Genomic DNA, 15639 nt, shown 5'->3' on the forward strand with positions numbered 1-15639 from the left:
GCTCAAGCGTTTGTCCAACGTTGTGAGCGCACCTGGAGGAGGGTGAGGTCTGCACTTTGCCGCTACAGGGCACAGACTGTGAGAGCCGCCAATAAACGCAGGATTAAGAGTCCTAGGTATTGTTGCGGCCAGAGAGTGTGGCTTTCCACTCGCAACCTTCCTCTTACGACAGCTTCTCGTAAGTTGACTCCGCGGTTCATTGGTCCGTTCCGTGTCTCCCAGGTCGTCAATCCTGTCGCTGTGCGACTGCTTCTTCCGCGACATCTTCGTCGCGTCCATCCTGTCTTCCATGTCTCCTGTGTTAAGCCCTTTCTTCGCACCCCCGTTCGTCTTCCTCTCCCCCTCCCGTCCTTGTCGAGAGTGCACCTATTTACAAGGTACATAAGATCATGGACATGCGTTCTCGGGGACGGGGTCACCAATACTTAGTGGATTGGGAGGGTTACGGTCCTGAGGAGAGGAGTTGGGTTCCGTCTCGGGACGTGCTGGACCGTTCACTCATTGATGATTTCCTCCGTTGCCGCCAGGATTCCTCCTCGAGTGCGCCAGGAGGCGCTCGGTGAGTGGGGGGTACTGTCATGTTTTGTCATTTATTATCATGTCTTGTCCCTGTGCTTCCCATTCTATTCGTTTCCCTCTGCTGGTCTTATTAGGTTCTTTCCCTCTTTCTATCCCTCTCTCTCCCCCTCCCTCTCTCACTCTCTCGCTCTCTCTTCTCTCTATCGTTCCGTTCCTGCTCCCAGCTGTTCCTATTCCCCTAATCATCATTTAGTCTTCCCACACCTGTTCCCGATCCTTTTCCCTGATTAGAGTCCCTATTTCACTCCTTGTTTCCCGTACCTGCCCTGTCGGATCCTCATTTATAATTCACCGTGCTGTGTCTATGTTTTGCCCTGTCGTGTCGTGTTTCCCTCAGATGCTGCGTGGTGAACAGGTGTCTGAGTCTGCTAGGTTCAAGTGCCTTCCCGAGGCAACCTGCAGTTCTCGATCAAGTCTCCAGTCTGTTCTTGTCTTTACGTGTAGTATTATGCTTTTTGTTTTGTAAAGTTTATTCTGGATTAAATACTCTGTTTTCGCCAAGTCGCTTTTGGGTCCTCATTCACCTGCATGACAGAAGTGGGCTGCAGCTCAAAGATGAGGGAGCGCTGGGAGATATGTGCCCGGCAGGTCCCAGGATCCCCAACATAGCGCTCCGAACGTGGTATGCAGGGTTCTTCGGGAAGCTGGGGTAGGCTGGGGAAAAGCACCGCTGGTAGCAGTGTTACTGAGTGTCCGGGAGGTTTCTGTTGTGGCTTGATAGATAGTTAGATAGAATTGCTCCAGTAATGAGTTGAAACCCTGGTTATGGCGTTCCACCAAGGAATGGAGTCCTTCCAACAGGTTCTGAAGTAGCTCCTCGTGTCTTCCAATGGTGGCTCCTTGCAGGCAGACAGTGTTGCGGAGCTAGTCGGAGTCTGCTGGGTTAGTCATGGCCAGTTCATACCATCACGACTCAGGTTATGACCCAGATGCAGACACAGGAGGCAGCTGGTTCTCAGAATATGTATTATATCAAATGGGGCAGGCAAAAATGCAGGTTGAGGGCAGGCAGAGGTTCGTAGTCCAAGGCAGAGTAAAAAAAAGGACAGAACGTCAGGGCAGGCAGAAAGGTCGTAACCGGGAAGACTAGAAAACAAGACCTAGAGAAATGAAGAAAAACGCTGGTAAGACCTGACAAAACAAGACAAACTGGCGACAGACAGACAGAAAACACAGGTGTAAATACACAGGATAATGGGGAAAATAGGAGACACTTGGTGGGGGGTGGAGACAAACACAAGACAGGTGAAACAGATTAGGGTGTGACACATGCAAACTTTTTGATCCAGATAATCTCACCCTTCTTTGCTGAATGAATACCCACAGTTTCACAAGGTTTCATCATGGGGTGAAGCTTTACCCTTCATTAAAATACAGTATTCTCAAACACTTCTCATCCCCTCATGTGGACTTGCCCAAACGTTGATTCATTGGCAGATCAAAGTTTCCTCCCACCACCAAACAGAGCAAGGTGCAGCAGAATAGAGATGGATTTCCGTAAGCATCCCCTCTCCTGCTGCTGCTGCCTACTCACTGGGCTATAGGAGCCTCTTCCAGCAGAATCATACAGATGGGCTCCCATCCAGAGCCAGAGGCATGGAAACTTTTACTGTATACAGCCAATGTTATATTTTATTTTATTGTAGTCATGAGTCATATGAGTGTCAAGTAAAATAGTGTTGTTTAGAGTAGGCTGTGGTCTGTACCATACATTCTGTTTCATAAAATGCTCTTTCCTTTGCAGTGTTTGGTCTCAGTGGGTCTGGACTCCAAAAACACAATCTGTGTGTGGGACTGGAGGAGGGGCAAGGTGCTAGCAGCAGCTCCTGGCCACACTGACAGGGTAACTATACTACACCATCCTCCCCTCTCTGTAGCTAGAAATGCCGCAAGGATGGAGCAGGAAGGAGGATGAGCCCAAAGGAGACGCACATAAACAAGTTAGGCCTGATTGATCATTAGCATTCCCAACAATGGCTGAGGAGACACTAAGCTAATGAAATAAAATGTTCAAAAGATTAAATGTATGCAGCTGTCTTTTTATTCAGCCAAAATACGCAAAGACACATACCTACACACACTAACACTAATTGGGGAGGCAGGGTAGCCTAGTGGTTAGAGCATTGGACTAGTGACTGAAAGGTTGCAAGTTCGCATCCCCGAGCTGACAAGGTACAAATCTGTCGTTCTGCCACTGAACAGGCAGTTAACCCACGGTTCCTAGGCCATCATTGAAAATAAGAATTTGTTCTTAACTGACTTGCCTAGTTTAATAAAGAAAAAATAAAATGAAAATAAAAACACACCTGAAGTGTTTGTGTTAGATCTTGTACAATGATGCTAATTGAAGATGACATTCAGATATTATTTATTTGTTGCACAGTATGTTATGCATTTAATTGTACAAAGTTAAACTTACTATGTGATCTTTTCAACAGATATTTGACATATCATGGGACTTGTACCAGCCAAGCAAGCTTGTTAGCTGTGGTGTCAAACATATCAAGGTACTGTTTAAATCAAGTTCATTCCTTACAAAACTAGCTTACTGAAGGCCCTCAAGCTATCAAAGTGTGTTAGAATCTACAATATGTTGGATGGTTAGCACGCACAGATATGGTGTCCATCATAGACTATTCTTTTGAAAAGGTATTATGTCTTGTGTCTGGTTACCATAATGTTTCAGAAAGTTCTTTAGTGAATTTAATCGAAATGCGCTCCTTTCCTCTTGGCCTTCTTTACTTTATCGCAGTGATAATATCAAAGCCTTACAAGAGATATACAGTACCAGTCAAAAGTTTGGACACAGCTACTCATTAAAGGGTTTTTCTTTATTTTTACTATTTTCTACATTGTAAAATAATGGTGAAGACATCAACACTATGAAATAACACATATGGAATCATGTAGTTAACAAAAAAAGCGTCATTTTATATTTAAGGCTCTTCAAAGTAGCTACCCTTTGCCTTGATGACAGCTTTGCACACTCTTGGCATTCTCTCAACTAGCTTCATGAGGTAGTTGCCAGGAATGCATTTTAATTAACAGGTGCGCCTTCTTAAACATTAATTTGTGGAATTTGTTTAATTATTCATGTGTTAGAGCCAATCAGTTGCGTTGTGACAAAGTATGGGTGGTATACAGAAGATAGCCCTATTTGGTTAAAGGCCATGTCCATATTATGGCAACAGCTCAAATAAGCAAAGAGAAATGACAGTCCATCCTTACTTTAAGACATGAAGGTCAGTCAATGTGGAAAATTTCAAGAACTTTTAAAGTTTCTTCAAGTGCAGTTGCAAAAACCAACAAGCGCTATGATGAAACTGGCTCTCATGAGGACCGCCACAGGAAAGACCCAGAGTTACCTCTACTGCAGAGGATTACTCCACTAGAGTTCCAGCCTCAGCAATTGCAGTCCAAATAAATGCTTCATAGAGTCCAATAATAAGAAGATACTTGCTTGGGCCAAGAAACACAAGCAATGGACATTAGATCTGTGGAAATCTGTGCTTTGGTCTGATGAGCCAAATCTGAGATTTTTGATTCCAAACGCTGTGTCTTTGTGTGAACCAGAGTACATGAACAGATGATCTCTGCATGTGTGGTTCCCACGTGAAGCATGGAGGAGGAAGTGTGATGTGGTGGGGGTGCTTTGCTGCTGACACTGTCAGTGATTTATTTAGAATTCAAGGCACACTTAACCAGCATGGCTACCACAGCATTCTGCAGCAATACGCCATCCCATCTGGTTTGCGCTTAGTGGAAATATCATTTGTTTTTCAACAGGACAATGACCTAACACACCTCCAGGCTGTGTAAGGGCTATTTGACCAAGAAGGAGAGTGATGGAGTTCTGCATCAGATGACCTGGCCTCCACAATCACCCAACCTCAACCCAATTGAAATGGTTTGGGATGAGTTGAACCACAGAGTGAAGGAAAAGCAACCAATAAGTGTCCAGCATACACCATGGGACCACGCAGCCATCATACCGCTCAGGAGAAGATGCGTTCAGTCTCCTAGAGATGAACGTACTTTGGTGTGAAAAGTGCACATCAATCCCAGAATAACAGCAAAGGACATTGTGACAATGCTGGAAGAAACAGGTACAAAAGTATCTATATCGACATAACCTGAAAGGCCACTCAGCAAGGAAGAAGCCACTGCTCCAAAACCGCCATAAAAAAGTCAGACTACGGTTTGCAACTGCACATGGGGACAAAGATTTCCAAGATGGCGTAGCAGTCGAACGTCTTGTCGTGTCGTGTCCCTTGTATATATCGTTTTTTATATTTTTTAAACATATTTTTCTTCGCATATCTTTTAAAACATTTTGTTAAACCTCAACTTCTAAATACTCTCCTGCAACCCGCCTCACCCAATGTAGCTATTTTCTTCTACTTTGGATCCGGAACCCCTCAACTGAAGCTAGCCAGCTAACTACCAGCTAGCTACCAGCTATCAGTCAGCAAACCATTGCTAGCGGTCTTCAGCTAACCGGTCATCAGCTAACCTTTAGCTCGGAAAGCTCTCGCCAGTTCGAACAACGCGACTCTAACCAGAGCATAACGGACCTATTATTTTTTATCCCCGGATTCCCACCTGATTCCCACCGCAAACGGAACATTTTCAGCTGGATTCTTCACAACGAGCTATCTAGCTAACCGCAACCCCGGATGATTACTCCTGGCTAGCGTTTCCACCCACTTAGCTTGAAGCTAGCCCGGCCAGAGCTCCTGTGCTACCACCGAAGCATACTCCTGGGCTACAATATCCGGACCCTCGACCGGTCTATCGATGGCACCGCATGAAGAGGAATAAACAGACTCACCCCATCGCGACGTCCTTGCTTGCTAATTCGGCCTGCTAACTGCTAGCTTGTTTAGCCCCGGTCCGCTAACTGCTACCTTGTTTAGCCCTGGCCTACTAACTGTTAGCTTGTTAGCACAGGCCTGCTAACCATCTGAATCGCCACGTCCCAAACACTCACTGGACCCATATTTACTTTCTCTTTTCGATATTTAATTTGTTTATACCTTCCGGTAACCTGCCTCACCTAATGTGATACGGAATCGCCATTATTTTTAATTTTTAGAACACACTCAAGAAACTCCAGAAGCTAACCAGCTAACTAGCTACAAGCTATTTAGTCATTGTTAGCCACAGCTAACTGTTTTTTAACCTGGATAATACTCGCCAGTCCAGCTTCCCTGCCCCATACACCGCTGCCCCCCTGGACACTGATCACTTGGCTACATAGCTGATGCATGCTAGACTGTCCTGTTAAGGAAGTAGAGAATTCAGGCAGCTTTTCGCAGCTTTTTGTTAAAAATCGCGCAACATTTCAGCGCCCTGCTATTCATGCCAGGAATATAGTATATGCATATGATTAGTATGTGTGGATAGAAAACACTCAGACGTTTCTAAAACTGTTTAAATCATGGCTGTGGCTTTAAAAGAACGTGCGTTTCATCGAAAAGTGCAGGGAAATCTGTTTACTGAAAATGGAAAAATATATCCTTCCGCGACTTCAAGGAATTGTTCAAAGTGAACCGAATTAAATAGGGCCGAGTTTACAGTGCCTACAGCTTCCACACGTTGTCTAGAGTCTTGTCATTTGATTCGCAATTGATTCTTGGTCTAACCGGTTCAAGGGAACTCCTTCCCTCCGGTCTCCGACCGGATGTTTTGATCGAGCTCTCTCCGGACATGTTTTATACACGGACAGCAAAAGAAATTACATCGCCTCCTGATGAATTTTATCGCTTATTAACGTGTACTAATACCTAAAGTTGCATTAGAACAGTATTTCGAAGTGTTTTGTGAAAGTTTATCGTCGACTTTTTGAATTTAAAAAAATGACGTTACGTTATGAAACGCTATTTTTTTCCGTTTATCACACAGTATTCTTAGATCGATATCTAGGCTATATATGGAACGATTTAATCGAAAAAAGACCCTAAATGATGTTTATGGGACATCTAGGAGTGCCAAGAAAGAAGCTCGTCAAAGGTAATGAATGTTTTATATTTTATTTCAGCGTTTTGGTTTGCGACGGCTAACGCAAAATCTGTCGTGTTAGGTGACGTTGCAGTATTTTGAGGGTGCATGGTATCAGATAATAGCTTCTCATGCTTTCGCCGAAAAGCATTTTACAAATCTGACTTGGTGGATAGATTCACAACGAGTGTAGCTTTAATTCAGTATATTGTATGTCAATTTTAATGAAAGTTTGAGTTTTATCAAAAACTATACGTGGCGCACTTGAAATTTCCACTGATTGATGTTCCCACAGCGGGAGCACTTCCCTAACATTAATCACGGTACCCCATTCTGCTTGTTTATGTTTTATCTGTCGGCCCCACCGCACTCAGGCTCTGTGTGTAGTTAATCCGACCCTCCCTGCCTAGCCTACGCCATTTTACCTGCTGTTGTTGTGCTAGCTGATTAGCTGTTGTTGTCTCACCTACTGTTTTAGCTACTGTTTTAGCTAGCTCTCCCAATTCAACACCTGTGATTACTGTATGTCTCTCTCAAATGTCAATATGCCTTGTATACTGTTGTTCAGGTTAGTTATCATTGTTTTAGTTTACAATGGAGCCCCTAGTTCCACTCTTCATACCCCTGATACCTCCTTTGTCCCACCTCCCACACATGCGGTGACCTCACCCATTACAACCAGCATGTCCAGAGATACAACCTCTCTCATCATCACCCAGTGCCTGGGCTTACCTCCGCTATACCCGCACCCCACCATACCCCTGTCTGCGCATTATGCCCTGAATATATTCTACCATGCCCAGAAATCTGCTCCTTTCATTCTCTGTCCCCAACGCTCTCGGCGTCCAGTTTTGATATCCTTTAGCCGCACCCTCATACTACTCCTCCTCTGTTCCGCGGGTGATGTGGAGATAAACCCAGGCCCTGCATGTCCCCAGGCACCCTCATTTGTTGACTTCTGTGATTGAAAAAACCTTGGTTTCATGCATGTCAACATCAGAAGCCTCCTCCCTAAGTTTGTTTTACTCACTGCTTTAGCACACTCTGCTAACCCTGATGTCCTTGCCGTGTCTGAATCCTGGCTCAGGAAGGCCACCAAAAATTCTGAGATTTCCATACCCAACTATAACATCTTCCGTCAAGAGAGAACTGCCAAAGGGGGAGGAGTTGCAGTCTACTGCAGAGATAGCCTGCAAAGTAATGTCATACTTTCCAGGTCCATACCCAAACAGTTCGAAATACTAATCTTGAAAATGACTCTCGCCAGAAATAAGTCTCTCACTGTATCCACCTGCTACCGACCCCCCTCAGCACCCAGCTGTGCCTTGGACACCATTTGTGAATTGATTGCCCCCCATCTAGCTTCAGTGTTTGTTCTGTTAGGTGACCTAAACTGCGATATGCTTAACACCCCGGCAGTCCTACAATCTAAGCTAGATGCCCTCAATCTCACACAAATCATCAAGGAACCCACCAGGTACAACCCTAAATCTGTAAACAAGGGCACCCTCATAGACGTCATCCTGAACAACTGGCACTCCAAATACACCTCCGCTGTCTTCAACCAGGATCTCAGCGATCACCGGGTATCCTGGAAGGACATTGATCTCATCCCGTCAGTTGAGGATGCCTGGTCATTCTTTAAAAGTAACTTCCTCACCATTTTAGATAAGCATGCTCCGTTCAAAAAATGCAGAACTAAGAACAGATATAGCCCTTGGTTCACTCCAGACCTGACTGCCCTCGACCAGCACAAAAACATCCTGTGGCGGACTGCAATAGCATCGAACAGTCCCCGCGATATGCAACTGTTCAGGGAAGTCAGGAACCAATACACGCAGTCAGTCAGGAAAGTTAAGGCCAGCTTCTTCAGGCAGAAGTTTGCATCCTGTAGCTCCAACTCCAAAAAGTTCTGGGACACTGTGAAGTCCATGGAGAACAAGAGCACCTCCTCTCAGCTGCCCACTGCACTGAGGCTAGGTAACACGGTCACCACCGATAAATCCATGATTATCGAAAACTTCAACAAGCATTTCTCAACGGCTGGCCATGCCTTCTGCCTGGCTACTCCAACCTCGGCCAACAGCTCCGTCCCCTCCGCAGCTACTCGCCCAAGCCTCTCCAGGTTCTCCTTTACCCAAATCCAGATAGCAGATGTTCTGAAAGAGCTGCAAAACCTGGACCCGTACAAATCAGCTGAGCTTGACAATCTGGACCCTTTATTTCTGAAACTATCCGCCTCCATTGTCGCAACCCCTATTACCAGCCTGTTCAAACTCTCTTTCATATTGTCTGAGATCTCCAAGGACTGGAAAGCTGCCGCAGTCATTCTCCTCTTCAAAGGGGGAGACACCCTGGACCCAAACTGTTACAGACCTATATCCATCCTGTCCTGCCTATCTAAGGTCTTCGAAAGCCAAGTCAACAAACAGGTCACTCACCATCTCCCAGCATACCTTCTCCGCTGTGCAATCTGGTTTCCGAGCCGGTCACGGGTGCACCTCAGCCACGCTCAAGGTACTAAACGATATCATAACCGCCATCGATAAAAGACAGTACTGTGCAGCCGTCTTCATCAACCTTGCCAAGCCTTTCGACTCTGTCAATCACCATATTCTTATCGGCAGACTCAGTAGCCTCGGTTTTTCGGATGACTGCCTTGCCTGGTTCACCAATTACTTTGCAGACAGAGTTCAGTGTGTCAAATCGGAGGGCATGCTGTCCGGTCCTCTGGAAGTCTCTATGGGGATGCCACAGAGTTCCATCCTCGGGCCGACTCTTTTTTTCTGTATATATCAATGATGTTGCTCTTGCTGCGGGCGATTCCCTGATACACCTCTACGCAGACGACACCATTCTATATACTTCCGGCCCGTCCTTGGACACTGTGCTATCTAACCTCCAAACGAGCTTCAATGCCATACAACCCTCCTTCCGTGGCCTCCAACTGCTCTTAAATGCTAGTAAAACCAAATGCATGCTTTTCAACCGTTCGCTGCCTGCACCCGCACGCCTGACCAGCATCACCACCCTGGATGGTTCCAACCTTGAATATGTGGACATCTATAAGTACCTAGGTGTCTGGCTAGACTGCAAACTCTCCTTCCAGACTCATATCAAACATCTCCAATCGAAAATCAAATCAAGAGTCGGCTTTCTATTCCGCAACAAAGCCTCCTTCACTCACGCCGCCAAACTTCCTGACTAAAACTGACTATCCTACCGATCCTTGACTTCGGCGATGTCATCTAGAAAATTGCTTCCAACACTCTACTCAGCAAACTGGATGCTGTTTATCACAGTGCCATCTGTTTTGTCACTAAAGCACCTTATAACACCCACCACTGCGACTTGTACGCTCTAGTCGGCTGGCCCTCGCTACATATTCGTCGCCAGACCCACTGGCTCCAGGTCATCTACAAGTCCATGCTAGGTAAAGCTCCGCCTTATCTCAGTTCACTGGTCACGATGGCAACACCCATCCGTAGCACGCGCTCCAGCAGGTGTATCTCACTGATCATCCCTAAAGCCAACACCTCATTTGGCCGCCTTTCATTCCAGTTCTCTGCTGCCTGTGACTGGAACGAATTGCAAAAATTGCTGAAGTTGGAGATTTTTATCTCCCTCACCAACTTCAAACATCTGCTATCTGAGCAGCTAACCGATCGCTGCAGCTGTACATCGTCTATCGGCAAATAGTCCACCCATTTTTACCTACCTCATCCCCATACTGTTTTTATTTATTTACTTTTCTGCTCTTTTGCACACCAATATCTCTACCTGTACATGACCATCTGATCATTTATCACTCTAGTGTTAATCTGCAAAATTGTAATTATTAGCCTACCTCATGTCTTTTGCACACAATGTATATAGACTCCCCTTTTTTTCTTCCTATTGTGTTATTGACTTGTTAATTGTTTACTCCATGTGTAACTCTGTGTTGTCTGCTCACACTGCTATGCTTTATCTTGGCCAGGTCGCAGTTGCAAATGAGAACTTGTTCTCAACAAGCCTACCTGGTTAAATAAAGGTGAAATAAAATAAAAATAAAATAAAAAAAGTTCATCATCATGATGAAACAAAAATAGACCTGTTTGGCCATAATGACCATCGTTATGTTCGGAGGAAAAAGTGGGAGGCTTGCTATCCGAAGAACACCATCCCAACCGTGAAGCACGGGGGTGACAGCATCCTGTTGTGGGGGTGCTTTACTGCAGGAGGGACTGGTGCACTTCACAAAATAGATTGTATCATGAGGATAGAAAATGTTGTGGATATGTTGAAGCAACATCTCAAGACATCAGTCAGGAAGTTAAAGCTTGGTCGCAAATGGCTATTCCAAATAGACAATGACCCCAAGCATACTTCCAAAGTTGTGTCAAAATGGCTTAAGGACAACAAAGTCAAGGTATTGGATTGGCCCTCACAAAGCCCTGACCTCAACCCTATAGAAAATTTGTGGGCAGAACTGAAAAGGCATGTACGTGCAAGGAGGCCTACAAACCTGACTCAGTTACAGCTCTATCAGGAGGAATGGGTCAAAATTCACCCAACTTATTTTGGGAAGCTTGTGGAAGGCTACCCGAAACGTTTGACCCAAGTTAAACAATTTAAAGGCAATGCTACCAATTACTAATTGAGTGTATGTAAACTTCTGACCCACGGGGGAATGTGTTGAAATAAATAGAAGCTGAAATAAATCTCTCTACTATTATTCTGACATTTCACATTCTTAAAATAATGTGGCGATCCTAACTGACCTAAGACAGGGAATGTTTTTAGGATTACATTTCAGGAATTGTGAAAAACTGAGTTTAAATGTATTTGGCTAAATTGTATGTAAACTTCCGACTTCAACTGTAGGTGTGTCCAAACTTTTGACTGGTACTGTATGTAAAAATATTTTTTTACTGGAGTGATGGAGATAGATATGTATAGGGGTAAGGTGACTAGGCATCAGGATATTAGATATACAGAGTAAGCTTGTAAGTGAGTGGGTTTGTAGAGTCAGTACAAATGTTATGTGCATGTTATTTGTGAGTGAGAAGATGATGGAGTGAGTGTGTGTGTGTGTGTGTGTGTGTGTGTGTGTGTGTGTGTGTGTGTGTGTGTGTGTGTGTGTGTGTGTGTGTGTGTGTGTGTGTGTGTGTGTGTGTGTGTGTGTGTGTGTGTGTGTGTGTGTGTGTGTGTGTGTGTGTGTGTGTGTGTGTGTGTGTGTGTGTGTGTGGGCTACTAGGGCCATGTGAGTGTGCATAGAGACAAAAAAAAGGTCAATGAGGATACAAGGTTAACTCAGTCCGTGTAGCTATGTCGTTAGCTATTTATGAGTCTTATTGCTTGGGAATAGAATCTGTTCAAGAGACTGTTGGTGCCAGACATGATGCACCGGTACCGCTTGCCGTGCGGAAGCAGAAAGAATAGTCTGTGGCTTGGGTGGTTGGAGACTTCAACGATTTTCCGTGCCTTCCTACCACACCTCCTGATATAGATGTCCTGGATGTTGTTTGCAGAGGAGGAAAAATGTAGTATTTGTAAAGGAGAATTCAGCAGAATTCAGATTAATGAAAGTAAAGTCACGACAATGTTTCCACCGCCATTTCTTGCGTTATTAATTTTACCAGCACTAAAAGATCCTACCATGTTGAACGAACAAATGATTGGTCGAGATTTATAAAATTGTACTGAAACTTCCTGTTTCCATTACACCTGTCGTGAATTAAAAAATGGACGATATATCTTTACTCTCATAAAAATTGTCAACGAAAACGTGGTTAGTGTTCCTGCTGCACTCAATCCTGTTTAAAGAATACTTATTTTTCAACTTTTTTCATCAAGCAGATCTTATATAAAAAAGCACCCATATCTCTGCAAAGCCTTGGTGCTCTGTATTAGATTCATGGAGGATGTTAATTCCCCAAACGGAATTTAGACCAAATTGTTGTCTTTAGATAAGTATCATATTACAGGGAACTTCTGCTTTCGTGATATCTTTTCCATTTAATTGAGTATGCTTCTGTGTGTGATTGTGTGTTTCTCATTGGAATATGCATTTGTCTACCTTATCTGTAATGTGAAGGTGCTCCCACCCCCACCCCTCGTGATAATATACCCCTCTCCCACAACCCTGCGCCAGAACCCCTATGCAGCGAAGCAATCCTCTCTCTCTAAATCTCTCTCTTTGTCTGTCTCCCGCTCTATCTCCTGATGCCAAGGCAATCCAGCAATCATCCCACATAATTCCCAAGCCTTTACCCTGCGGACCGTGTGACATCTGCTCTGCAGCCCTGTGCTCACTCAGCGATTATAGCACTCAATGCATCCAGGAGATTTAGCCCCAATAATCCCCTCACTACAATCCCAGGAAAACATCATTTCTGGGACTACGTCTGCCGCTTCCACCTCAACACAAAAGAAAAGAGGGAAGCAAGAGGATCCACCATTAGCTAAAATCATGTTGCGGTCAGTAGGTCATTTGATTTGGCTTTGACTGTGATCTTGCTTGGCAGCCCTGTGCCTGGGACTTGCAGACACGCACACGTCTGGTTGATAGATGATTAGTTTGCCTCTATACCTGATTAAGCAGCTCCTTCACGTATGTCTATCACTATTAGGTGATACCCAGCTAACACATAACATTCTGAGAACCATATGTTTCTTAGAGCTTGGTGAGATCATGGTTGTCCTATGTTTATTTTGCATACTGTACAACCTTCCCACAACTTTCTGGGAATGGTGCAGGATAGTTGCTTGGCTTTGGAAAGTTCGCAGCACATTTAAGGAATTTGGCAAAATAACGTAATTTTTGTTGGGAATTTCATTACATTATCAGAACGTTTCCTAAAAGTTCAAACATGGTTAAATTGAATTGTATTTTTGGTAATGTTCTAGGAATGTTCTCCAACAGGCTTGGCATTGTGAATGTTCTCAAATAGCTCAGAGAACATTATACATCCTCCTGTGGGAATTTCAATACTTCAGCATAACATTTCCACCAAGTTTCCTCGTGGTTCTATTTAAAGTCATGTTTTCAGAACATTAAGAAAACTTTCCATAAAAAAATACAAAAAACATTACTAACGTTCAAAGAACGTTTTAAGAATGTTATTGAAAACATATACATTCCGTTCTCAGAATCAACAAAACTCTGTTATCATCTATCTTGTTAAGCGTTATCAGGTGTGTTTGCCACCCCCACTAAATGGCCACACCTGATCTTAATGAGTGCTTCTTTCCTTTGAAATGGGGTCTGTTTGAATAGACGCAAATGAACAGCTTTGTAAGAGTTTAAAAAAACAAACAGGGCAAGCTCACTCCATCCTGGTGGTGCAGAGGACTAATTCCATGGATAAAGAACAGAAGATCATAGGTTCAAATCTCATGGACATCGTGCCACATTGTTTGTATGATTAATGCCTTAGCAAATGAATTTCCATGTGTCCTATCTGTGGTTATAACTCAGAACAGTGAACCCAAACTAAGCCGGCAGTGTTATTAAAAGTCTTATTGAAACATTCAGTGGAAGTTTTTTAATGTGATTTTTTTTTAGCCCTTTTTCGTCCCTATTTCATGGTATCCAATTGGTAGTTACAGTCTTGTCTCATAGCTGCAACTCCCATACAGACTCTGGAGAGGCGAAGGTCGAGAGCCATGCGTCCTCCGAAACACAACCCAACCAAGCCGCACTGCTTCTTGACACAATGCCCACTTAACCCAGATGCACCAATGTGTCGGAGGAAACACTGTACACCTGGCGACCGTGTCAGTGTACACTGCGCCAGGCCCGCCACAGGAGTCGCTAGTGCGCGATGGGACAAGGACATCACTGCCGGCCAAAACCTCCTCTAACCTGGATGACACTGGGCCAATTGTGCACCGCCCCATGGGTCTCCCGGTCGTGGACGGCTGCGACAGAGCCTGGACTTTAACTCAGAATCTGTAGTGGCACAGCTAGCACTGCAATGCAGTGCCTTAGACCGCTGCACCACTCAGGGAACCATAGTAAAACATTCTCAGAACTTCCCAGAAACTAAAAATTAACATTCCCAGAACAAACTAAATGTTCAATTCCATTCACAAATTTAAAAAAACGTTCTGTTTTATTTGTCAGAAATGTATGGATTTGTTCCCAGAACCAATGGGAAACCAAAAACGTATGTTTCCACAACTTCCAAGGAACCAAATGTGTTAGCAGGATAGACACATCAGGTCATATAGGTTGCACACACACACACATTCTTATAGACTCAAGCACATTCATACACACGTTCTGTGCTGAGCTTTTACGGATAACTTTATATTTGGAGGATTTAGACAGGCAGACGAGAGGCATGCAAACAGGGGTGCTTTCAAAGCCTCCTCCGATAGTACCCTGGCATCAATCCGTCAGCAAGTATCTTTACACTGAGATTCAGTCATTGTTGTAAAATTGAGAATAAGTCATTCATTTCCATAATGCTCAGTGAAGCCTTCAGTGCCATGACATTGAGAGTCACTGTGGTGGTTATGAGTGGCAGGCAGAGAGGGGGAATGGTGTGGTGAAGGAGGGGGAGTTGGTGCCTGCCTGGCCTGGATGATGAATTACACCCTTTCCACGTTGATTACATTACATTAAGGTTTTCCCCTGAGTAGTGGTGCAGGGAAGTGCTGTGGTACATATTACTGATTGACTGACATTCTGCAGATCCATGGTTAGGCACATAGTGTGGTAGAGCTTCCGCCTCTACTCTTTCCTCTGGACACACTTTGGCCCTCTGTTCTATTTATTAAGACAGCTCTGCCAGGGTCTTTAGTGGCATTGGCAGCCTTACTTTAATAATTCCCACCTGTTTAGCATTGCTTCAAATCACATTCACCAAGGAACAGAGGAACATTTCCCCAGCCAGAGGCGTTTTTCTTTTAAGACCAAATGTTTCTAATTTTTCAAATAACAAACAAGACATGATGCCCTGAGCAATTTCTGACCATGACTAATAAAAAACGCAGCAAATGAATTGAATTTTTTTAGCCAAATATGTTGAATGAGTGGAACAGATTAGAAAGTGAAGGGACAGCTTGGTG

The 15639-nt window shown here is 44.3% G+C and overlaps 1 protein-coding gene across 6 annotated transcripts in view; it reads left to right on the forward strand.

The window, feature by feature from the left end:
- The window catches only part of eml5 (EMAP like 5), an 80549-nt gene that overhangs the window by 29130 nt on the left and 35780 nt on the right, over window positions 1–15639 (forward strand). For all 6 annotated transcript variants that reach the window (XR_006832740.1, XM_046307683.1, XM_046307684.1 and 3 more), the window contains exons 3-4: window positions 2324–2422; window positions 3018–3086. Coding sequence is in view for 5 of the 6 variants with exons in the window: in XM_046307683.1 (XP_046163639.1) it covers window positions 2324–2422; window positions 3018–3086 (168 nt within the window). In the remaining variant the exon portion in view is untranslated. The remainder of the gene's footprint in view (window positions 1–2323; window positions 2423–3017; window positions 3087–15639) is intronic.

Source organism: Oncorhynchus gorbuscha, linkage group LG17, assembly GCF_021184085.1.
Source record: "Oncorhynchus gorbuscha isolate QuinsamMale2020 ecotype Even-year linkage group LG17, OgorEven_v1.0, whole genome shotgun sequence".
NCBI classification, from domain to species: Eukaryota; Metazoa; Chordata; class Actinopteri; order Salmoniformes; family Salmonidae; genus Oncorhynchus; species Oncorhynchus gorbuscha.